We start from the raw sequence: 26,598 nt of genomic DNA on the forward strand, positions 1-26,598 counted from the left end.
GTAATATTTGCTTAACTGTGGTTTTTCGTTGCTTTAATGTTACTTACCTCTTACATAGGTGTTGCTTAAATTATTTTATTAGCCGTTAGCGGTTAGGCTAATGAACTAATGGCAATTTAATTAAGGGGGCGTATTAAAATGAAATACAATTAGATAATCTTTTTTCTCCATTTACATAATCAACATGTATTTTTTAATCATTGGGTTTTAAGTTTAAGTTCGAAAACATGCATTTTTATTTCTTTACCTCATACATCACTTTAAGCCAGTATCAATAGCTTGGCTGTCATCATTCATGCACAAATCAAGCCTTGAATATATTTCTGGCTTCAAAAACATGACTATCAACATGCCCCCTCATTAGGTTTTACTGCCCCCCCAAGCAAAGCAGTCCAGAACCGGGGCTGATCATGACAAATTTCAAGCTAAATGAAGCATAGGATGCACATAATGTTTTTGTGATATTACAACATGTTTTCCATTAATAGGTAAAATATGACATTTTTAAAGAAAATAGTTAGAATAAATATAATTATTATCATTGGACATGGAATGTACCCCAAATTATAGAATGACTCAGGTGCATTGATTAGCACAAAGTGCAGCACATTTAGATTCCTTTACCCCACAGTCTACAGATACAGTTATAATACTGACAAAAATGCCGTTTCATTTGAATGGGGAACCAAAATGCATAGACAAAAACTGTTTTTTACCTAAAGTGTTCATATTAATGTGGACAGATGGGTGAGGTAAGTCTGTTTCACGTGCTTTTTACTTTCATACGCTATATTCTTAGAAAGATTCTCATTCGTAATGTTCTCCAGATATTTCCACTGAAGTTGGAACAGACGGAATAGTAAGTTACATGTTAACCAGTTCAGCTTTAGTTGAACAAACATGTAACTTGGTTATTTTCCAGCATGATCACTTTAAGAGGTAGCGACTCTCACATGAGCGCCGCTGCTGGATGTGCTTCTGCTTATTTGTGTTACAAGATGGCGGTGGCTCCTGATAGTAGAGTGCTTTCCTACACTGTTTATAAATGGAGTTCTTACTCCTCTACATATTTACCTGAGTAAGTAACGCCATTAAACAACAACACATCTCTCTTCTTTCTGCACCTTTCTGGTGAATTCATTTAGACTAAAGTGTAGGCTGTCTGGGATGTTTTAACGGCCCGAGTGCTCCACTGGGTTCCACTAGGTGCACTAGTTATGCGCGATTAGGTTAGCATGTAGCTAACGCTGGCTGCCTTAGCTTAGCATAGATATAGCACTAGCTATATTTTGAGCGAATGTGTATATATTATGCAAGTATGCAGTATGTAGGTTATTTTGCTTGTGCTGGTTTGTATCTGCTGCTGATAATGGCTTTTTAATGATGTAGTTTGCTGGCGGACTTGTTAGGAACCTGGCTTTACAGAAACAGGTGTATTTCTAACTTGGCTAACTGTCTACACAGCTATGTTTGCATGGAAGCTATTTAGGTGACTAGCTCCGAGCAGTCTAATTAAAAATGTGCAAAACATACTTTATTTTGCATGATGAAAGTAATGATACAGTGAATGTATTTTACTTGTTTGTGTATGTGGGTTAGGTTTGCGCCAAAACGTTGCAAACATTCTGCACAGTAAACAATTCAGTCTGACAGCCTGCTTATATAATGTTATATTAACAGTTTGCTTAATCTGTGAGGTTCTAAAAGTGATTCTATGTTCTGTGTGATTCACAAGTATTAAAACTCTGACTTTTTTCACACTTTGTGTTGTGGAATTGATTTTGAATGGAAATAATTGCTATGTCCCCCAACAAACTACACTTAATCACCCATTATGATAAAATGAAATACATTTTTCGAGTTTTTAGACTCTTAAACACACATTTTCACCCCCTGGCAGTGATCACAGCTTTAAGTTGTTTTAAAAATGTCTCTAAAAGCTTTGCATGTCTGGAATTGTGGCACATGTACATGTGTCTTTATGTATGTGGGTGAGCACATGTGTGTGTGCATATCTGTGTGCACTCGTGTGTTTGTTTATTAGGATTTTAACGTCATGTTTTACACTTCATGACAGGAACGGTAGTTACTCATCACACAAGGTTTATCAGTTTACACAAGGTTATATCGAACACAGTCATGGACAATTTAGTGTCTCCAATTCACCTCACTTGCATGTCTTTGGACTGTGGGAGGAAATCGGATTTTTAAATCACTCCTAAAAACATACCTTTATAAGCTGGCATTTGAACAGTGAGGAGCTGTGTTAATTTTAATTGTTTAGTCTATTTGTATTTGTTTTATTTTGTCTCTTACTCTGTATTTTTATTTGGTTCTTACTTTATATTTATAAAAAAAAAAAAAAAAAAAAAAAAAAAAAAAATTTGTGTTATGTATGCTTATTCGATGTACAGCACTTTGGTCAACGTAAGTTGTTTTAAGAGTGCTTTATAAATAAAATTTACTTACTTACTTACTTACCCGGCGTAAACCCACGCAGACACGGGGAGAACATGCAAACTTCACACAGAAATGACCCGGACCGCCCCACCTGGGGATCGAACCCAGGATCTTCTTGCTGTGAGGCGACAGTGCTACCCACTTAGCCACCGTGCCCCACTCATGTGTGCAGAGATAGGCACATCCGCACCTTTTGTGTATCGATCTGCACATTTTCTTATATTTGCACTGTGGTTCACTTTATAATTTATATTTTATAGCTATTACTCACAATCTATACCAGCCTTAAGATGTAAACCCAAATAACACCTCCATATGTACCCTCAGGTCCTGTTGTCTGAGTGTTGTTGTGATTATACAGATACTTGTTTGTATAATGTGAACCTCTGTTGTGTGTACTATTACTTTTACTATTTGATTTATGTAACTTGCTACTGAGGCCTTAATTTCCTTCAGGATTAATCTATCTATCTATCTATCTATCTATCTATCTATCTATCTATCTATCTATCTATCTATCTATCTATCTATCTATCTATCTATCTATCTATCCATCTATCTATCTATCTATCTATCTGGGCAGTTTGTTCAATTTCTCATGCGCTGCATTATGTGTGATTAAGTATAGTTGATGGGTACAGTTGACAATCATATCCGTTCAAAATCCACAGAATGTCAGGGCTTTCTTTCATTACGTTTTCGTCAACATCTGAATCGTGGGCAAGGTTGTGGCAAGTAAATTTTCTAATTAATTAATCTAAAATCGGTTAAATAGAACCTGTCTAGCAGTGTGAAGCAGTCTAACAGGCTCAAAAAGCAGCACATGATGCCACATTCTGAAGGACTTCAAATACAGATGAGTCATTATAAAGTCATTGCTTTGGTTGCTTTGGTTTTGGCATAGTGGCTCGGTGAGTAGCATCATCGCCTCACAGCAAGAAGGTCCTGGGTTTGATCCCCAGGTGGGACAGTCCGAGTTCTTTCTGTGTTGTTTGCGTGTTCTACCCGTGTCTACATTGGTTTCCTCCCACAGTCCAAAAACATGTAAGTGGGATAAATTGGAGATACAAAATTGTCCATGACTGTGTTTGACATTAAAGACTTGAACTGATGAATCTTGTGTAACCAGTAAATACCCGTCCTGTCATGAATGTAACCAAAGTGTGTAAAACATGATGTTAAAATCCTAATAAACAAATAAATCTCAGTAATGGGTGGCTTAGTGGGTAGCACTGTTGCCTCACAGCAGGATGGTCCTGGGTTTGATCCCCAGATGGGACGGTCCGGGTTCTTTCTGTGTGGAGTTTGCATGTTCTCCCTGTGTCTGCGTGGGTTTCCTCTGTGAACTCTGGTTTTCATCCCACAGTCCAAAAACATGTAAGTGAGGTAAATTGGAGATACAAAATTGTCCATGACTTGTGTTTGACATAAAACTTGAGAACTGATGAATCTTGTGTAACCAGCAATTATCTGTTCTGTCATGAATGTAACCAAACTGTAAAACATGACGTTAAAATCCTAATAAATAAATAAATCTCACTAACAAAACTTACAGTGTACAGTGGTAAACCTTCCCAGGAGTTGCCAGCCTACCCAGATTTCACTAAGAACTAGGGATGTCCCGATCACGTTTTTTTGTTCCCGATCCTGATCCCGATCTTTAATTTTGATCCCGATCCGATACCGATTCTCAAACCGATACTTGTATTTTCTAGATATTGTCTAGATAAGAACTAGATAATACTGTTCACACAGTGCACACTTCAAGTACATTACAGTTATTCTAATTAATCCAGTGTATATGTTTAACAACTTAATAGCTCTGCAGTGCTGTAGGAAAAAAATTGCCTGCATCCAAGCTATTGCTTAATGTTCTTTTACAAAATAAAAGTAAACAAACCTAGTGCAGCATTGTAGTAAAAATGAAGTAAGATAATTACAGTTTCACTTTGAACTTTATATTCAAAGAACATAATTCTGTTTAATGCAGTGATACACTAAAAATGAACAAAAATCTCCACTCACAAGTGGTGTAGCAGCTTAACTTGAATATAAAAAAAACTAATAAGTTACTTAACGGCATTACAGTAAAACCTGAATACCAAAATAAAATGGAATGTCACTTTTTTGTTATGAAGGAAAGCCAGTTCTTAAAGTGCTTGTATTGTGACAGTGGTTTGATGGACGGGTCTACGCAAAGTGAGTGTGTTTTGACCCTTTGAGGCTTCCATAGTGCATGGGATAGCGTGCTCGGCTCTGGCTGTCCGCTATTCGGAACAGAAGAAGGTAATAAAGTGTTTTGCTCCCGACAATTTGTGAATATACCGTGTATTTTATTTCTTTATTAAGCGAGTGCATCGCTACGATGCTCGGTTACATAACTAAGCCAATCAGAGTGCTTGATACTGAGATGTCGTTCACTCTTGTAACACGTAAACTCGTAAAAGCTGTATGTTATGGTCCTGAAGTTTTCATACTCGGATTTAAAGTTATTGTTTTGTAAACCGGAGTGATCCTCGACTCACACACCATATAAACAGTAAAATTCTACAGTAATGAACGCTCGCATTACAGACATTACACCGCTGTTGGACAGCGGACATGCTGACGTAAAACAAAAGATCGGGTTATGATCGGCATTAGTAAAGCCGATTTCCGATCAGTTAAAAATGCCTTGATCGGCCCCGATCCCGATCTGTGAGATCGGATCGGGACATCCCTACTAAGAACTCTTTCTTAAAGTCAATATAGTTTAAAATAAATCTTTATGTTCAGTAACTGAAATTATTATTTAAGCACTGCATTTTGTGTTTACTCTTGTTATCTTTATCTTATATTAAAATGAGTTTGAAGCAATTCAAATGTGACATTAGCAAAACATGAAGAAATCATGTGGAAGCAAATACTTTTTTAGCGCTGTACCTGTTGTTTACAACCAAGAATTATGCTCATGTGGAAAGCTTGTATTAGAGAAACGACTGAAGTGAGAGTAATGCCGTCTGTGAAGTGAGCAACCAAGCAGACGTTGGTTAATTGAGTTTTCTTTATCTAGTACTTGGTGTGCTCTTTTGTGTTTCACTAATCTCATCAGTGTTAAAACAGGTGGAACATAATACTCCGAACTAAAACATGACGATCACAGAGTTCAGATAGAAACACAAAGTGTACTTTAGTGAACACTAGGCTGTAGTATTAAGAATAGCACATACGCTAAGGTGGTCGGTTGGCAGGTCAAGGGGCAGCAGCTGGAAGAAATCCCGTCCGACATTCCCTATGTCAAACACGGCCAGTTGTGTTTGTGTGGCTGCCCAGCCAGGTTGGTGGCTATGCTGAAGTTTGAGCTCACCAGTTCAAAAACTCTGCAATGGTGTGACAGCAAGTTAGACCACTGCGCTTCATTTTAGCTTATTTTATTTCTTAATAAAATTCTACCCAATTACAATACAGGAGGTCCTCGACTTACGTCCGAGATCCGTTCCTACAGACGTGACGTAACGCGATTTTCGCCGTAAGTCGGAACCCACCTACATAAGCATCTACGTCACTCACATGGAGCACATACACAGTACAGTAATGAAGTGAAACAGTAAAAATAACATTCGTCCGCTCCGCTCGCCAACTAGTTCCTGTGTGAACTTTTATAAAGAACAAATATTTATGCTAACTCTTGCAATTGTAACAGCCATTGTGCTCTACATGTAATAAGCACCGAGTAAAAACGTTCACTGAAACAAACCAAAAGCTTGATGGCCACAAAACCCTGACATACATGAGGGCTGTTGCCAGCTACTTGAGCTACACTTCTTCAGAACAGCATCAAACTTCTGTCATTGTGGTGTTCCATTATAAAAGAAGCCGCTATTTTGTTGAAAATTGGCATCGGAATTGAGAACTGAGCACTAGCAGCTTGGCATAATAATTCTGGTGGCACAGCGGTACAAACAATAATAGTATTAATAGCTGCTCAGATCTTGACTCTTCTGTCGAAGTCTTACAAACTCTGGGTTGTGTTTTTTGGCTTTGTATGCCACGTCTCAGGTTTGCCACCCTGTTTTACTAAGTCAAACTTTACCATCAAGTTTAAATGATGATACAGGTGAATAAAACAATCAAACAAACAAATGGAACACCAGTCTGTCATCTGTGATAAGCGTGATCAAGGCTGCATGAAGGCAGAAGTCCAAACAGTCTACACAGTATTCCAGCACATGAACCTAAAACATTGTTTTATAGATAAGGCCTTACCTAATTCACGGCTGTGAAAATCCCATCACGGACCATGTAGCATTCAAGTGCCTCACGTTTACTGGTTAATTGGCACTATGAGGCGGTCCTAGTGTAACCAAACGTCTTTAGAGTTTGTTGAGTTTATAAAGAAAGAAATAAACTGTACAAAGACAAACTACAGAGAAATGATCACGTGTAGAGAAGCACACTTTTCCATTGATTATGGAATCCCCAAAGGGACAAAATGCACTCAATATGTAAACACACATCAAATGTTGTTAGAACACTACACCATAGAAAAGTTTGTTACACTAGCAATCCTACAGTTATTCAACCAGTTAGTCAAGGTGTTGAAGTGTAAAGCAGCTAAAGACACCCCCAACCAATTCTGTGGACATGGGCAAGTATTGCTGTGCTGTGTATTGTAGCTTCCATTTATTCTATCATTTAATTTATGAGTGTTATATAGTGACTATCCACTTCAGTCCTTCAGTCCACTTCACCAAATGAGCTATCAAAGGGCACATCGGGTTAAAGTTTAACTAACAAACTTTTAGTGTCCCTTCATCATGATATAAAAGACAAAAAGCAGAGGGCTTGGGCTTTATGCCCAATGATTCAGTGGAATCTGGACCCATTGCAACCCTGACCAAAATAAAGGAGTGGTAACACATAAAAATGTAATAATTTTGTGGTTTATGACAGTTTTCCTGTCATTAGACTTGAAGTAAACACGCAAAACCGATTTGAACTGGCTAGAGTGAGGCAGTGCTGTTAAACTTGCCATTGCATTCACTGCTTTTCCACTTAATTTGTACAGCTTACCACTGGGCTTAAACTTCAGTTTTATTCAACTTGAACCAAGTTCACTGCTGACCTTTTGCAAAGCGCCACCAATGAGACTTGTCATTTTAATTCAACAGCCGTCGCTTGATTCCAGTTAAAAGCACAGCTATTGCCTGTATAGGGTTAGAATGCTGATTTGAAACACACCCGACCCTCCTTTAGCATACACCAGAGATGTTCACAAGTCACAAAATACGAGTCCGAGTCAAGTCACAAGTCTTTAGGCTAGAGTCCGAGTCAAGTCACAAGTCTTTAGGCTAGAGTCCGAGTCAAGTCACAAGTCTTTAGGCTAGAGTCCGAGTCAAGTCACAAGTCTTTAGGCTAGAGTCCGAGTCAAGTCACGAGTCAGTATAATCTGCACAAAACATATATTGGAAATGTAGCGTAGAAATCAACAAATAATATATACGTTCAGATAAAAAACAACAGATTAGCAACTGTATTTTGTCGTTTAACTTAGTGCCTTTACTTTCCTAGTCATTGTGCAAATGAAGGTAATTTCTGTAACAAGAAGGTTCCAGTTAAAAGCTTAATCTGATACGTTTTGTTTTTATTGCAAAACAAAAGCGCGTGATAAATCATGGCACAGCGCCCAAAATCCAAAACACAGCAAACAAATCGTAACCACTGCTTACCTTAGCTTATGTTCTTCCAGATGCTATTAAATTTATAACCGTGTGTCCCATTAGGAATGTAATCTGTTATTTTGTAAATGTGTGCTTATAATTAAAAACCTGTTTAAGGTCCCATAGACAAGATCACGTGATCAGTGTGTAGATCAGTGTGTGGCTAGAGACGAGTCATTTTTTTGCGAGTCATGAGTCGAGTCTGAGTCAAGTCTGAAGTCGCTGTGTGTGCGACTTACGTGCGACTTGGACCTAATCTCTGGCGTACACACTGTATTCTGAGCATTTTATAGTTCTAAGTACAGTCAAGCATTTTAGGGTTAAGGGCCTTGCTCAAGGGCCAAGCTGGTGGTGAGACTTGAACCAGGAGACCTTCTGATTACTAGTCCAGTATCTTAACAATCAATTTTTTCAGACAGGTACAGTTTTTGTGGGGCTGTTATTCTATTTTCATTAAACTTGGGCTTGGTCTCAGTTGGTCTGGTTTTGCCAGCAAACACTGGGAGCTAGACAGTAGTAACCTGGGCTGGGCACTAATCAATTGCAGGGCCTGGCCTGCCAATAGAAACACTGAGATTCAAACCTAGTGGGACCTTCAGTTGTGTTTCAAGGTCTAACATAAGTAAGCGTGGGATTTATACAAAAACAGAAGAATTAAGAAGGGGCAGATACATTTTTCAGCACTACATACTACATCAACTCTGCATATGTAGCTGTTATGTCAACAAGAAAAACAGTGTGGCAATTAAAATGAGTTCTGTTCTGTATCAAACAATAACTTTTGATGATTTTTTTTTATCTGCAGAAACATTTTGGTGGATAAACCTAATGATCAGTCTTCCAGGTGGTCATCAGAAAGCAATTACCCTCCGCAGGTACGTTTCCTTCCTTGTTTTATTGGCTCTGATTGTCCCGTTTGACTTTTGTTTAGTAAACGATGTGCTTATCTAGCACTGCATGTAGTGAAGTAATTAATCATCTGTGCTCGGTTGGCACAGTAAATTGCTCAAGCCCCTACAGCTGGGATCCAGGGTTTGCATCCTCACTGGCATTAATAGCCGGGTGGCCATCTAAATACAGACATGATTGGCTATTTCTGAGTGGGTGACGGCCAACATTTTGCTTGGATATTTTGAGGCATAAACATCTGATAGTTGTGTGTTGGCACTGGCATTACAAAATCTACCTACTGGTTACATTTGTGCAGTCAGGCAGATAAGCAATATGTGAATGTATTTGTATGAGTGTCAGTAACATTAACATTCAGGCTGGTGTAGGTACTGCTAAGGTGTAGGTGCAGCATCGTTCACCATGCAGACTTACAGCTTTGATGCTCAGTTTTTGTCTCTCGACTTTTTTAAAGCACCACCAGTGAGATAAACTGTTGATATGACATAGACAGAAACGAAGCACGGTTTCACAAAACCCTGAACTGTTGTATTCCACTTTAAGTTGGAACCATGGCATTGCAGCATGGCAACTAGTGAGCTGTGAAATAAGAACACTGGGTTACATACATAGTCCCAGCTAAATAAACAACACATTTAGATGATCATGATTCAGATGAATTGATTCAACTTGTGGGATTGTGTGCCTGGATTATTGAACATGCATCAAGATATTATTGTTCTTATTATTTACTTTTATTTATGCATTTTATTAATGATAATCAGTTCAATTTATACATTGATCAGCCATAGCATTAAAACCACCTCCTTGTTTCTGCACACATTGTCAATTTTATTGGCTGCACTTACCATATAGAAGCACTTTATAGTTCTTCAATGGTCAGGACTCTCCCAGGACCACCACAGAGCAGGTATTATTTGGGTGGTGGATCATTCTCAGCACTGCAGTGACACTGACATGGTGGTGGTGTGTTAGTGTGTGTTGTGCTGGTATGAGTGGATCAGACACAGCAGCGCTGCTGCAGTTTTTAAACACCTCACTGTCACTGCTGGACTGAGAATAGTCCACCAACCAAAAATATCCAGCCACAGCACCCCGTGAGCAGCGTCCTGTGACCACTGATGAAGGTCTAGAAGATGACCGACTCAAACAGCAGCAATAGATGAGCGATCGTCTCTGACTTTACATCTACAAGTGGGACCAACTAGGTAGGAGTGTCTAATAGAGTGGACAGTGAGTGCACACTTTTTTTTAAAACTCCAGCAGCGCTGCTGTGTCTGATCCACTCATACCAGCACAACACACACTAACACATCAGTGTTACTACAGTGCTGAGAATGATCCACCACCTAAATAATACCTGCTCTGTAGTGGTCCTGTGGGGGGTCCTGACCATTGAAGAACAGGGTGAAAGCGGCTAAAAAGATATGTAGAGAAATAGATGGACTACAGTCAGTAATTGTAGAACTTCAAAGTGCTTTCTATATGGTAAGTGGAGCTGATAAAATGCACAGTGAGTGTAGAAACAAGTAGGTGGTTTTAATGTTATGGCTGATCAGTGTATATTGCCTTTTATTTAAAAAAATTCTCTTTCCCCCCCAATTTAGTAGCAGTAGTCAGTTCTTCTGTTGTTGCTGGAGGCTCCGGTCATGTCTGAGGAGAGTAATTTTGAGCCTCATGCTCCCCTCTGACGTGTGCGCACTCCACCAACCCCTTCTTATTCACCCATACATTTGGTGAATTTTGCGCTCTGAGAGTCGCACCTTGATCTCCAGGCTCATCCACTTCCTGTACAGGCATCAGGCTACTAACCAGGGTCTTTGCACAGCGTTGAATACCCCACCCACTTTTTCGGTCCAGTCTTTTCCCACTCGGCAGACTTATTGGCCAATTTTGTCTGCTGCAGGCATTGCCAATTATGCCCGCTAGTGGGCACCCAGCTGACCAGTAGCTTGGGGAGTTCAGAATCCCAGCACTGGTGTGCTAACGAATTATCCAGCTGTGCCACCTGGGTGATATTTATTCATTATTTTTGCATTTCTTTCTCTTCCAATCTTTCCAACTCCCCAATGGTAATTGTTATGCTGCTTGCACGGCCCCTACTTTCTGCACATGTAATTGTCTGTAGCTCGCAAATAATTCCCCACTCGTCCACTTGATCATTTTCCACGTGTTGTAGTTTCTAGCAGAATAACACTCGACACACAGAACTGTTCATTTCCAACTGAGCGTGACAAAAATTTATGGCTCAGAATGTTCTTTCTCTCAGCACAGCATGCAACCATGTGTTCCGGGTGTGGCTCTTAGTGTGTGTGTGTGTGTAGTCTGGTCTTGAAGGTTGTTAGCGTGTCACGATGTGATATTTCATTCATCTGAAGATGGAGCACTCTCGCCTGTATTCCTATAATATCAGATTAGAAGCAGGAAGCAGTCTGCACTTCTCTTGGCACACACAGTGGCGTACAGACTTTCTTGTGGTTTGGCGAAGAGGAAATTGAAAGTGCTGCGTTTGATTTACATTCGCTTGTGCATTCAACTCTTAACCCGTGCTTTCACAACAGGCCTGGAATCGAGATCAGTCTTTCACATCACTGTGAAGTAGTGTTAGTTTATTTGGAGAACTGCTTTGTCAGCCACACTGAGGAGATTTAAAGAATAAAATGTTCATCCTCCTACAGCATGACAATGGGATTAATTTGTGACTTTGACCAGACCACTCCAGAAGTAGGCTAGTTCTTTTTGCAGAAACCAATTGCACTTGCTTCAGATTAGAGACGAACTATTGGACATACTTTTTCAGAAGAGAGCACATTTTAAATCCTTTAACAGCGAGTTACAAGCAGCAAAGCATCCCCACAGTATTACACTACCACCACCGTGTTTGCAAGACAATACAAGAACAGTTCCTGACATCCCAAGTCTCCCGGAAGTTCCGGGAGTCTCCCGCATATACATAGCGGCTCCCTGATGCCCGCAAGTCAGATAAAATCTCCCGGAATCTAGAACGAGCGGCCAAGAGCGACACACACACACACGCAGGCGACACAGCCTTTATTCCCCCGATCGCGTATTAACTCCGTTATCTGATATACAATCTAGTGCACTGTGTAGGAAACAAATCAGTTGTCTAATATACTGTCTAGTGCACTATGTAGGAAACATAATTAATTATGTAATACGCTATCTAGTGCACTATGTAAGGAACACCAATCATCATCTAGTTATACTTTCTAGTGCACCATGTAGTGAACATGAATTTGTTATCTAATACACTATCTAGTGCACTATGTAGGGAACATAAATCAGTGATCTGATATGCAATCTAGTGCACTGTGTAGGGAACATAAACCAATTGTCTAATTCACTATCTAGTGCACTACGTAGGAAACATAAATTCATATCTAAAATACTATCTAGTGCACTATGTAGGGAACCTAAATCCGTTAACTAATACGCTACCTAAAGCATTATGTAAGAAACATAAGTCTATTATTTACTACACTCTCTAGTGCACTAAGTAAGGAACATAAATCTATTATCTAGTACACTATCTAGTGCACTAAGTAAGGAACATAAACTATTTTCTAATATACAGTGTATCACAAAAGTGAGTACACCCCTCACATTTCTGCAGATATTTAAGTATATCTTTTCATGGGACAACACTGACAAAATGACACTTTGACACAATGAAAAGTAGTCTGTGTGCAGCTTATATAACAGTGTAAATTTATTCTTCCCTCAAAATAACTCAATATACAGCCATTAATGTCTAAACCACCGGCAACAAAAGTGAGTACACCCCTTAGTGAAAGTTCCTGAAGTGTCAATATTTTGTGTGGCCACCATTATTTCCCAGAACTGCCTTAACTCTCCTGGGCATGGAGTTTACCAGAGCTTCACAGGTTGCCACTGGAATGCTTTTCCACTCCTCCATGACGACATCACGGAGCTGGCGGATATTCGAGACTTTGCGCTCCTCCACCTTCCGCTTGAGGATGCCCCAAAGATGTTCTATTGGGTTTAGGTCTGGAGACATGCTTGGCCAGTCCATCACCTTTACCCTCAGCCTCTTCAATAAAGCAGTGGTCGTCTTAGAGGTGTGTTTGGGGTCATTATCATGCTGAAACACTGCCCTGGGACCCAGTTTCCGGAGGGAGGGGATCATGCTCTGCTCAGTATTTCACAGTACATATTGGAGTTCATGTGTCCCTCAATGAAATGTAACTCCCCAACACCTGCTGCACTCATGCAGCCCCAGACCATGGCATTCCCACCACCATGCTTGACTGTAGGCATGACACACTTATCTTTGTACTCCTCACCTGATTGCTGCCACACATGCTTGAGACCATCTGAACCAAACAAATTAATCTTGGTCTCATCAGACCATAGGACATGGTTCCAGTAATCCATGTCCTTTGTTGACATGTCTTCAGCAAACTGTTTGCGGGCTTTCTTGTGTAGAGACTTCAGAAGAGGCTTCCTTCTGGGGTGACAGCCATGCAGACCAATTTGATGTAGTGTGTGGCGTATGGTCTGAGCACTGACAGGCTGACCCCCCACCTTTTCAATCTCTGCAGCAATGCTGACAGCACTCCTGCGCCTATCTTTCAAAGACAGCAGTTGGATGTGACGCTGAGCACGTGCACTCAGCTTCTTTGGACGACCAACGCGAGGTCTGTTCTGAGTGGACCCTGCTCTTTTAAAACGCTGGATGATCTTGGCCACTGTGCTGCAGCTCAGTTTCAGGGTGTTGGCAATCTTCTTGTAGCCTTGGCCATCTTCATGTAGCGCAACAATTCGTCTTTTAAGATCCTCAGAGAGTTCTTTGCCATGAGGTGCCATGTTGGAACTTTCAGTGACCAGTATGAGAGAGTGTGAGAGCTGTACTACTAAATTGAACACACCTGCTCCCTATGCACACCTGAGACCTAGTAACACTAACAAGTCACATGACATTTTGGAGGGAAAATGACAAGCAGTGCTCAATTTGGACATTTAGGGGTGTAGTCTCTTAGGGGTGTACTCACTTTTGTTGCCGGTGGTTTAGACATTAATGGCTGTATATTGAGTTATTTTGAGGGAAGAATAAATTTACACTGTTATATAAGCTGCACACAGACTACTTTTCATTGTGTCAAAGTGTCATTTTGTCAGTGTTGTCCCATGAAAAGATATACTTAAATATCTGCAGAAATGTGAGGGGTGTACTCACTTTTGTGATACACTGTACAATCTAGTGCACTATGTAGGGAACATAAATTTATTATCTTGTACACTATCTAGTGCACTAAGTAAGGAACATAAATTATTTTCTAATATACAGTCTAGTGCATTATGTAGGGAACATAAATCTGTTATCTTTCACACTATCTAGTGCACTATGTAGTACACATTAATGTGTTTGTGATGTGAACAGTTAGCTAAGTAGCTCAGTTAGCAGCTCCTAAAAGTTCTGGTATCACCCATATCCTTTGGTGTGTGCGAGAGGTTTTTTAGCTTTTCTTTTCCTTTTTTTCCTTAGTTTTTGCAACTTGGGATGTCTGCAGTTCTAACCTACCTCACAACAAGATGCGGGCGGTTTGCTGGAGTCCTAGAGACTTAGACAGCCTTTACTTGATACAAGCTTAAACAATTCAGAGTATTAACTGATCTTATTTACTGTGTCTTCACATGCAGTTTTATATGAAATATATTTTTGATTAAGACGAGAACACACTGCAATGGTTGCCATGTGCCAAGGGAAGTGGGTTCAAGAAATGTTATAGTTTTAATCAAGGGCTAAGCTCTTATTAGGTCTTATTCAAAAACTCCCTCAGTCTCCCTGTTTCACAGCTATCTAGTCAACGGCAATATTTTTGCCACGATTCGCCTCTTCATGTCTGTGCTATGTTTTTGACTAAATTGTATATACAGTTTGTCTTGTTGGCAGAACTTTGCTTTATAATTTTGGTCAGAGCACTCATCCTTGCACAGGCAGTAAGGTTTTTTTAAAAATCCCAACAACACTGCTGCACCTGATATACTTGCTTAGATATACACTGATCAGCCATAACATTAAAATCAACTCCTTGTTTGTACACTCAGTGTCCATTTTGTCAGCTCTACTTACCATATAGAAGCACTTTGAAGTTGTACAATTACTGACTGTTGTCTATCTGTTCCTCTACATACCTTTTTAGCCTTCTTTTACCCTGTTCTTCAATGGTCAGGGACCCCCACAGGACCACTACAGAGTAGGTATTATTGGGGTGGTGGATCATTCTCAGCACTGCAGTGACACTGACATGGTGGTGGTGTGTTAGTGTGTGTTGTGCTGGTATGAGTGGATATGGAGTTTTAAAATACCGTGTCCACTCACTGTCCACTCTATTAGACACTCCTACCTAGTTGGTGCACCTTGTAGATGTAAAGTCAGAGACGATCGCTCATCTATTGCTGCTGTTTTAGTTGGTCATCTTCTAGACCTTCATCAGTGATCACAGGACGCTGCCCACGGGGTGCTTTTGGCTGAATGTTTTTGGTTGGTGTACTATTCTTAGTCCAGCAGTGACAGTGAGGTGTTAAAAAAACTCCATCAGCGCTGCTGTGTCTGATCCACTCATACCAGCACAACACACACTAACACACCACCACCATGTCAGTGTCACTGCAGTGCTGAGAATGATCCACCACCCAAATAATACCTGCTCTGTAGTGGTCCTGGGAGAGTCCTGACCATTGAAGAACAGCATGAAAGGGGGATAACAAAGCATGCAGAGAATCAGATGGACAACAGTCAGTAATTGTAGAACTACAAAGTGCTTCTATATGGTAAGTGGAGCTGATAAAATGAACATTGAGTGTAGAAACAAGGAGGTGGTTTTAATGTTATGGCTGATCAGTGTATATACACAAACACACACATACATGCGCTGCTAGCAAATGTATGCTTAAATCACCAATATTTGATTGCTAATCCAAGACCTTTCTATCACATGCAGTACTTGACCCTAAAGCTGGAGAGGCCAGCCATCGTGCTAAGCATCACCTACGGCAAATATGAGAAAACTCACGTTTGCAACCTGAAGAAGTTCAAGGTGTTTGGCGGTATGAGTGAAGAAAACATGACTGAGCTCCTGTCCAGGTAAGTTCCACCAACAGCTGTCTACTTTCATTTATTGAATGGCACTCGTTAGGGGTGGGTTTATAAAATCGATTTTTCGATTCGAACCGATCTTTATTTGAACGATCCGATATCGATTCATATAATCGCGAGATCGATCTTTTAAATACGCCCCTTTTTACGGTGCACACGGAAATCTGTTACCCCCTTTAATTTCGCGTGACCAGCCAGTGTTTTTTCATGCAACGAGATCTGACCTGCACATCAGTTTAGCATGGCAGAAGCTCAAGTTATGACCACTACACAACTTTTTGCACTGATTTTCGCTCGGCGACGGGTCGGTGCTGGATTCGGGAGGAACTTGGTGTTCGCTCTGCGATCAAAACTCGGCTCTCAATCAATGTGTGAAACAGCGAGGGGAAACACAGGGGAGAGGTTGTAAACAGGTGGTGGAGCGCAATATAGTTCAGAATACATCAGCACACACGAGTTTTACAGTATTTCTGACCTGATCGTTCTCTACAAAACAAAATATTTATTAACCTCCAACTCACTATAGAACAAGCCATGCTGCTCGTGTTGCCAAATCCACTCAGATTCCTTTATTTCATCAGCGCACAAACTTTGATCTCTCGCTACTTGTTGATGTGCATGTTTGGACGTGGTATCATTAAACCTTTCATCACTTCTTACGTGTGTTTTCGTGACAAAACGTAGTTTTGGAGACCAGAGAAGCTCGCCTGTGATTCCCCCTGGTGATAGATGGTGTAGTGTAAAACCCCCCATCGCCGATCAGTCGTGTAGTGTGAACATTACAGCGACCAGGTGTTAATCAGTGTCGTGTAGTGTAAACTTGGCATAAGCTGTTCAACAGCCAGGTGTATGTTTACATTACATTTACACTGTTGTAGCGTGTCAGACATATAAAATAATAATAAAAAATTTATGTTACTGTTTTCTGTTTTGGATTAATTATTTATGTAAACAAAATACACACATATTTTTAATAATGAGTGTTCTTTGTACAATTATCACATTCGTTCTCTGAACATCTGTACATATTTAAACAAAACCTGTTAATGTAACTCAAATATGCCTAAATGTGTTGAATCGGAATCGAATCGAAAATCAAATAGAAAATCGAATCGGGACCTTGTGAATCGGAATCCAATCGATCCAGGAAATTAGTGGCGATACCCAGCCCTAGCGCTCGTGATACTCAACATACTGCTGCATATCACTAGTACGATCAGTGCAGACTTGAATGCATTGATTTATATGAGCACGTTTTACTTGAATGTGACCAAAAAAGCTCACGTGGTTATGGTTTGAATGTTTTTCTTCTTCTGTTGTGATAGTGGCCTTAAGAATGACTTCAACAAGGAGACGTTTACGCTAAAGCACAAAATTGATGAGCAGATGTTCCCTTGCAGATACATTAAAATTGGTGAGTAAGTAATTAGATGCTTGCATCAGAGTGAGGTCATTAGGGTGACATGGTTTGGAAAGATTAGGTCAAGGAACATTGCAGACGGCTTGTGTGGAGTAGGGGTGGGCGATATAATATCGTTTACGATAATACCGATATAGTTGTAAATTCGATATGATTTTTGCCTTATCGCGATATTGTTAGCAAACGCGCGTCACTCGCTCTCAAGCGCGTAACAGTGAAATAATGGCGACCAATGCAGAGAGTAGTACCGGAGTTAGCACCGAGGATGAACTAGTCCCTAAAAGCCGAGCTACATCACTAGTGTGGAAGTTTTTCAGGTACTGCAGGTCAGACTCCAAACAAACGACTGTAATTTGCAAAACGTGCAAAAATACTGTAACGACAAAAGGTGGCAACACATCAAATTTATTTCACCACCTGAAGCAAAAGCACCAGCGTGAGTACAAGGAGTGTCAGTCCGAGAATGATGTGAGGCCAAAAACGGTGTCAGTGAACAAACATAGAATACACAGGTTACCATCTGAGAACGTTTAAAACACAAAAGCGCTAAACGGACGACGCTTTCCTTCGCGTATGAGCATGGAAATTGATTCACTGAGTCAATGAGTCAGAAACGACTTTTTTCAGACGAATTATTCATTGGAATCGAATCAGAAAACTGTGCTCTTATCTGTGGTAAAGATTCATTCATTTTGCTCACTCTGTGGCCAAAACAATTCCGGTTCAAGAGATTCAGATGTATAAACCAATCAGAGCTTCCGAATTTAAATTTTGGGCGGAATCTCTCTCTTCATTGGTTGCTGTATAATTGACAGATAAGTGAACGAATTACCAGTTTCACCTTTCAACCGCGACAGCCGAGAGAATAAATGTTAGTTAAGTTAAATGATCTAAGACGGTTTTCATAACACAGTTAAATATGGATTTTTATATTCTGGAAATATTCTTGAAATATACAAGATGGCCTCCAAGGTAAGCTGCTGTGTGGTTGATCTGGGTCGCGGTGCTGCTGTTTATCGTGCGCTTTCATTTTGCAATGATAGCAAAGCATAAATAAATATTAAATGTTTTCAGGATTTTTTCGATGCTCATTTATTTGAAGTAAAACGGACAACATAAATGTGATTGTGAGATTCTGCTGATTTGTTTAATATAAATGTTGTTAATATGAATACAAATACAACCTGTAATAATATAGAATATAAACACTGTAATTAATTATTATTTATCAGAACTACAATGTTTTGTGTTTTTAAGAAAAAGTGTTCTTATATATCGCTAGTGAATATCGTTATCGCAAAAATATCCCAAAATATCGTGATATTATTTAAAGGCCATATCGCCCACTCCTAGTGTGGAGGGATCTTTGGTACAGCGAGGCAATAAAAAAAGGAAAAAGTTTAGTGGCAGGGTTGGATAGTATTACTATTTACTTGTGATGGACAAAAAATATCAGCTTCTACCATCTGGGTCAGGGACAGACAGAAGCGTAGAGAAATACAAACAGTTGGCAACCGGCTGCCTCACGTCAGAGTAAGCACGTGGTAGCCTGCAGCCCTCCTCAGTTGGGGTGTTTTGCAGATAGCGGTACCAGGGGAATTGGGTATATTCAAATTAGGACACTGCAAATAGAGGAAACTACTAATAATACTAATATCATATTTTTTAAAATGCCATTTGGGGTGTCTCAGTGTGTAGCACTGTCACCTTACATAAGAAGGTGCATGGTTCTATTCCCAGGTGGAGCGGCCCGGGTCCATTCTGTGTGGAGTTTGCATATTCTCCCTGTGTCTGTGTGGGTTTCCTCCCACAGTCCACAAAGACATGCAGGCGAGGTGAACTAGAGATACAAAATTGTCCATGACTGTGTTTGACATTAAACTTGTTAACTGATGAGTCTTGTGTAACCAGTAATTACCCGTCCTGTCATGAATGTACAGGACGTTCTGTAATTCATATTGCCGAACATTTCCCTGCACTTATTTCTAACCATGACCTGATTACTTATCCCTTGCTTTTAATCTGCCACACACTGTGAGTGGCGCAGCTTCTAATGATCTGCATGCGTTCTGTTCTGTGTATTCTCATTCAGTGCCACTGATGTCATGGGGACCCAGTTTTAACTTCAGTATCTGGTACATTGAGTTGCATGGAATAGAAGATCCAGACATAGTCCAGCCCTGCCTTAACTGGTACAGCAAGGTGAGTTCATGTGTTTACAAGTGCTGAGGTCTCGGCAACAAGCACAATGACACTAATGTTCACAGGAGCTAGACAGGCGGCAAATGGTCATGCTGGCATTGTGTTATTCATTCATTTAATGTCTGTTTTACCACCGCTTTATCCTTTTCAGGGTTGCGGTGGGTCTGATTCACTGGGCGAGCGGTAGAAAACGTATTAAAGTGTAATGACTAACATCCAAAAATAATGGCGATTGTTATTATTTCTATAGTGAGCGCTCGGGTGGCGCAGTGGCAAATTACGCTAGCCCACTACTGCTGGGATCAAGGGTTCGAATCCCCACTGACTCTATAGGCCTGACGGACATAATTGGCTATGTCTGAAGGCAGGATGGTCCAGACGTCGCCATGGATGGACATCCTGTCCTGGGTGTATTACTGCACTGAGCCCAGTGATTCTAGAGAAACGTAACCCTTCGAGACCCTGACCGGGGTAATTTTGCTAATAAAAAGGGCAATGGCCGTTGAACAACTTTGAAAGTAACTGTAAGCAAGTCGATGGGCGCTGATGTACCCTTATCCTGTGACAGATGTTGGCTTTTGCACCTTTATAGGTCTGGATTGTCTTTTGAATTGTCATACGTGAACTTGTATGACCACGCAGCTCATGTTTCTATCTAAGACAGTTTCCCAAAGTACTCCTAAACCCACGTGAGACAGCACGTGTGGCTCAATGGGTAGCACTGTCGTCTCACAGCAAGAAGGTCCTGGGTTCGATCCCCAGGTGGGGCGGTCCGGGTCCTTTCTGTGTGGAATTTGCATGTTCTCCCCGTGTTTGCATGGGTTTCCTTGGGACGCTCTGGTTTCCTCTTACAGCCCAAAGACATGCAAGTGAGGTGAATTGGAGATACAAAATTGTTCATGACTGTGTTTGACGTTAAACTTGTGAACTGATGAATCCTGTGTAACCAGTAATTACCCGTCCTGTCATGAATGTAACCAAACTGTGTAAAACTTAAAAGTCGTTAAACCCTAATAAATTAATAAATAAATAAACCCATGTGACGGTATCAAACAGTATTTGGACAATTTCTCATTCACCTCCATCTCACGAGTTAAAGGTCACATGCATTAAAGAGAGATGAGGCTTCCAGTTTTGCCCTACACAGACTGAGATTTTTCTGGGTTATAGAATAGAATAGAATCTTTATTGTCACTATACACAAGTACAATGAAATTTTGAGTGGCAGCAGTAGTAGTAATCACACAGAAAATTATTTACACTCTAAAAAAAAATAAAGGTCCTTGCACTTTTAAGTGAATTTACATTTTAGCTTTAAATATTAAATACTGTGTGTGCAAATGCCCCGTAGTCCTGTGTTTGTGTTATGCTCAGTCTTTTTCAGTTCTGTGGTGTGTGATGGAGGCCACAGCTCTAGGAAAAAAGTTGTTCCTTAGTCTATCTGTGCATGCTTTTATTGTCCTGAATCGTTCGCCTGAGGGTAGTAGTTGGAACAGTGTGTATCCGGGGTGTGTGGTGTCTTTGATGATGCTGCTAGCCTTCCTCCTCAGTCGGCCAGCACACAACACGTCCAGGTGTGAAAGTTCTGTGCCAATAATCCACTGTGCTGTTTTCACTACGTGATGCAGATCCTTACGCTCGGCGGCAGTGCAGCTTGAATACCACACTGTGAAATTGCTGGTCAGAATGCTTTGTATTGTACTCTTGTAAAAGTTTACTAGTAGTTTCTGCGGTAGTTTGGCCTTTTTCAGCTTCCTGAGAAAGAAGAGTCTTTGTTGAGCCTTCTTAATCAGGTGTGAGGTGTTAACGGTCCACGTCAGCTGGTCAGACACGTAGACTCCGAGGAATTTCAGGCTTTTCACCATCTCCACCTCGTTTCCATGGATGTGCAGGGGGAGGTTAAATCTTTCTACAATATTATGTACAGTAGATGGGGAAATGCCTAAATTATTTGCAGTCCTGCATTGAGAAATGTTCTTGTTGAACTTAAGACTCTTTGGTGGATCCGCCCTTCCATACCCAATTATGAAACCCTTACCTGTTACCAATCCACCTGTTAAATGTGGAATGTTTCAAAAAAAAGTTTGGACAGGGGCAAAATACGAATGAAAAGTTCATAGAATACTTGGAGTGTGTTGCATGCAGCAACTTTAAAACTAACATCAGCTTGGTCAGGCCAAAACAGCTGTGTTCTGATTGTAATTTTTTTCAAAATTGTAATCTGTAATGCTATTTTTTTTATTCATTGCATCTTACCACAGTGATGTTTGGTTGTTCTCCATGCATTACACACATAAGAAACCTAGCTAATAAGTAATAAGGTAAATCTGGTGTGTTAGTGCATCTAAATCACCAAACTGTGCTGGAGTAGGGGTTCTGAAAAGTTTAAGAAAGCCATTTTTCCCTGTTTCACTATCTGACTATGCTTATCTCCTGAGCAGTACCGGGAACAGGAGGCAATCCGTCTGTGTCTGAAGCACTTCCGGCAGCACAACTACACCGAGGCCTTCGAGTCGTTGCAGAAGAAGACCAGAATAGCACTGGAGCACCCCATGCTTACTCACCTCCATGAGCGCCTGGTGCACCGCGGAGACTTTGATGCCTGCGAGGAGCTCATCGACAAAGCTGTGAGAGGTAACATTCAAAGTACTGTAGAAGACTCTTTCATTAAATGTCAGGTGTGTGAGTGGGCTGTGTATGTGTGACCATTTAGATCACTTGGCGCTTATGTGTTAAATGAATGCCTTGCTAAACTGAACAATAAAATTATGACATGAAAATGACAGTTTTTGCACAGGATGTCGGGATGCAACCCTCATTATTTTTCCTGGATTTTTCCAGCTTTATCTCACAGTGTAGTCACGTCCAGTTCCCGATGGTGAATCCGCTTCTGTTTGCACAACCTCTTTTAAGATCAAGGAGAGCTAGATCTCCATACACCCTCCGGCATGTGTCCAATCTCATACTGATTCTTGTCACCTTCCAGTATTGGGTTCCCACACTCATACGAAGAGCCAGGGTGGCACGGTGGCTCAGTGGGTAGCACTGTCGGCTCACAGTAAGTAGGTCCTGGGTTCACTTCTCAGGTGAAGCAGTCTGGGTCCTTTCTGTGTGGAGTTTGCATGTTCTCCCCGTGTCTGTGTGGGTTTCCTCCGGGAGCTCCAGTTTCCTCCCACAGTCCAAAGACATGCAGTCAGGTGAATTGGAAATACAAAATTGTCCATGACTGTTTTTGACATTAACGACTTGAATTGATGATTCTCGTGTAACCAGTAAAAGTGTGTAAAACATGCCCGCCCCCGTTTTGCGCCGGCACCCAGACCAGGCCTGGTGATCACATATTGCAGCGGCAATCGACTTTTTTGACCCAGGTTTGTTGCGAATGACGGACAAAAACAGGACCAGGGACGACTTCTTCCTAGAATTGCAGCTTTAAAACTTGTGGCAGTGTGAATCTGACTTGACTGAAAGGTGTCGCTCGTTTTCCAGCAGCTTCTAATTCTAGTGGTTTCTGGACTGTCCAGAGTTTGAGCACTTTGCAGTGGTGTGATAATGTGTAAGGCCACTAGTAACCCTCCTTATTTTTATCCAGGCTTGGGGCCGGTACTGAGAGTCCACTCACAAGTGCACCTTCTGATGGCAAGGCTGTTCAGACCCCCTCTTCCCCCAGACACAGCCGATGGCACCTTCAAGATTCTAAACCCCAGACCTCAGCTATAGAGGGCTAGCGTATTTTACGGCCTTACCAGCCGAGCATCTTGTTTTGAGTGCCAGATTAATGAAACATACACTAGGAGTTATTTATCGATTGATGAGTGTATGCATACTGAGCATTTTCTCACAAACATCATATTCACGTTGGGTAGGACTAGAAACCAAATCAGGCTATTAAAGTTTACTAAATTGGTTGTCATGTTTATTTAACCAGTTCAAAATAGGGCTGGGCGATTTTGCAAAAAAAAAAAAAAAAAAAAAAATCTAGATTATTTTAAAATTATTACCGATTCTCGATTACGATTTCGATTTTTTTGCTTGTTCTTGTATAATGCAATTGAAAAAAGACTCAAATTTCTTTTTGAAGTGCAAAAATAGTAACAGCACCACCTTTAATTATCCTTTTAAGGAACTCAAACTTTATAACAATAACAATATAACAATAATTAATAATAATTAAAACAAAATAGAAATCTTAATTAGCTATATCCTTTATACAGTGCTGGCCAAAAGTATTGGCACCCCTGCAATTCTGTCAGATAATACTCAATTTCTTCCAGAAAATGATTGCAATCACAAATGCTTTGGTATTAATATCTTCATTTATTTTGCTTGCAATGAAAAAACACAAAAGAGAATGGAAAAAAAAGTCAAATCAATTATCATTTTACACAAAACTCCAAAAATGGGCCGGACAAAAGTATTGGCACCCTCAGCCTAATACTTGGTAGCACAACCTTTAGACAAAATAACTGCGAACAACCGCTTCCGGTAACCATCAATGAGTGTCTTACAATGCCCTGCTGGAATTTTAGACCATTCTTCTTTGGCAAACTGCTCCAGGTCCCTGAGATTTGAAGGGTGCCTTCTCCAAACTGCCATTTTGAGATCTCTCCACAGGTGTTCTATGGGATTCAGGTCTGGACTCATTGCTGGCCACTTTAGAAGTCTCCAGTGCTTTCTCTCAAACCATTTTCTAGTGCTTTTTGAAGTGTGTTTTGGGTCATTGTCCTGCTGGAAGACCCATGACCTCTGAGGGAGACCCAGCTTTCTCACACTGGGCCCTACATTATGCTGCAAAATTTGTTGGTAGTCTTCAGACTTCATAATGCCATGCACACGGTCAAGCAGTCCAGTGCCAGAGGCAGCAAAGCAACCCCAAAACATCAGGGAACCTCCGCCATGTTTGACTGTAGGGACCGTGTTCTTTTCTTTGAAGGCCTCGTTTTTTTCCCTGTAAACTCTATGTTGATGCCTTTTCCCAAAAAGCTCTACTTTTGCCTCATCTGACCAGAGAACATTCTTCCAAAACGTTTTTGGCTTTCTCAGGTAAGTTTTGGCAAACTCCAGCCTGGCTTTTTTATGTCTCTGGGTCAGAAGTGGGGTCTTCCTGGGTATCCTACCATAGAGTCCCTTTTCATTCAGACGCCGACGGATAGTACGGGTTGACACTGTTGTACCCTCGGACTGCAGGGCAGCTTGAACTTGTTTGGATGTTAGTCGAGGTTCTTTATCCACCATCCGCACAATCTTTCGTTGAAATCTCTCGTCAATTTTTCTTTTCCGTCCACATCTAGGGAGGTTAGCCACAGTGCCATGGGCTTTAAACTTCTTGATGACACTGCGCACGGTAGACACAGGAACATTCAGGTCTTTGGAGATGGACTTGTAGCCTTGAGATTGCCCATGCTTTCTCACAATTTTGCTTCTCAAGTCCTCAGACAGTTCTTTGGTCTTCTTTCTTTTCTCCATGCTCAATGTGGTACACACAAGGACACAGGACAGAGGTTGAGTCAACTTTAATCCATTTTAACTGGCTGCAAGTGTGATTTAGTTATTGCCACCACCTGTTATGTGCCACAGGTAAGTAACAGGTGCTGTTAATTACACAAATTAGAGAAGCATCACATGATTTTTCAAAGGGTGCCAATACTTTTGTCCACCCCCTTTTTTATGTTTGGTGTGGAATTATATCCAATTTGGCTTTTTGACAATTCTTTTTGTGGTTTTCCATTGAAGACAAATTAAATGAACATTTTAATATCAAAGCATTTGTAATTGCAATCATTTTCTGGAAGAAATTGAGTATTATCTGACAGAATTGCAGGGGTGCCAATACTTTTGGCCAGCACTGTAAGAATAACTCACAAACAACTCACTTTAAATATTGTGCAGCATAACCTCCTTACATTAAGAAAAGTGCACAACCATATAAGTTATTAACAGGTTTCTTAAAAGGAACACAAGCCTGTTTACTGTTTCCACCATATAAGTGAGTCTGTATCAGTATCTACACTATCAAGTAGACTACAATTCCCATGCTCCCATGGACTGTCACGTTTTTATTATTTATTTATTAGGATTTTAACGTCATGTTTTTACACTTTGGTTACATTCATGACCGGAACGGTAGTTATTCATTACACAAGTTTTTTATCAGTTCACAAGTTTATATCAAGCACAGTCTTGGGCAATTTAGTATCTTCAATTCACCTCACTTGCATGTCTTTGGACTGTGGGAGGAAACCGGAGCACCCGGAGTAAACCCACGCAGACACGGGGAGAACATGCAAACTCCACACAGAAAGGACCCGGACCTCCCCACCTGGGGGTTCGAACCCAGGACCTAATTGCTGTGAGGCGACAGTGCTACCCACTAAGCCACCGTGCCGCCCGGACTGTCACATGACTATCACATGTCCCCGGTCAGCCAATCCTGATCGCGCTCACCGTCTCCGGAGTTTTAATTAATTTCAGCTGTGTTCGAATCAGTGAATCTTAATTAAACTCTTCTGTTCGTGTGTCTCGTTTTGCCGATCGTGTTTGCGCTCCTTATTACTGAATCTAACCGTTACCGTGTATGACACTTGTTGTCTTCCGTTTACTGTTTTAGTTTTCGCTGGTTTTGTACACTGTTTTTGCCTTTTTGATATTAAACTTTCCTTGATTTATATTCCGCGAGCGTCTGGTCAGTTTCTGCCTCATGACATGTTAGTATTTTAATTAAAATATAAAGTATGTAAACAATCGCGATTGTCACATTCTAACATCGG

General features: G+C 40.7%; 1 protein-coding gene across 1 annotated transcript in view; it reads left to right on the forward strand.

Moving 5' to 3' along the window:
• Positions 1–998: 998 nt before the first annotated feature.
• Positions 999–26,598, forward strand: part of mkln1 (muskelin 1, intracellular mediator containing kelch motifs) — a 63,518-nt gene continuing 37,918 nt past the window's right edge. Inside the window, exons 1-6 of the mRNA XM_062994722.1 lie at positions 999–1,078; positions 8,965–9,034; positions 16,055–16,197; positions 17,535–17,623; positions 19,722–19,831; positions 22,273–22,465. Coding sequence (XP_062850792.1) covers positions 999–1,078; positions 8,965–9,034; positions 16,055–16,197; positions 17,535–17,623; positions 19,722–19,831; positions 22,273–22,465 — 685 coding nt within the window. The remainder of the gene's footprint in view (positions 1,079–8,964; positions 9,035–16,054; positions 16,198–17,534; positions 17,624–19,721; positions 19,832–22,272; positions 22,466–26,598) is intronic.

Source organism: Trichomycterus rosablanca, chromosome 1 (assembly GCF_030014385.1).
Source record: "Trichomycterus rosablanca isolate fTriRos1 chromosome 1, fTriRos1.hap1, whole genome shotgun sequence".
In the NCBI taxonomy this organism is placed as follows: Eukaryota; Metazoa; Chordata; class Actinopteri; order Siluriformes; family Trichomycteridae; genus Trichomycterus; species Trichomycterus rosablanca.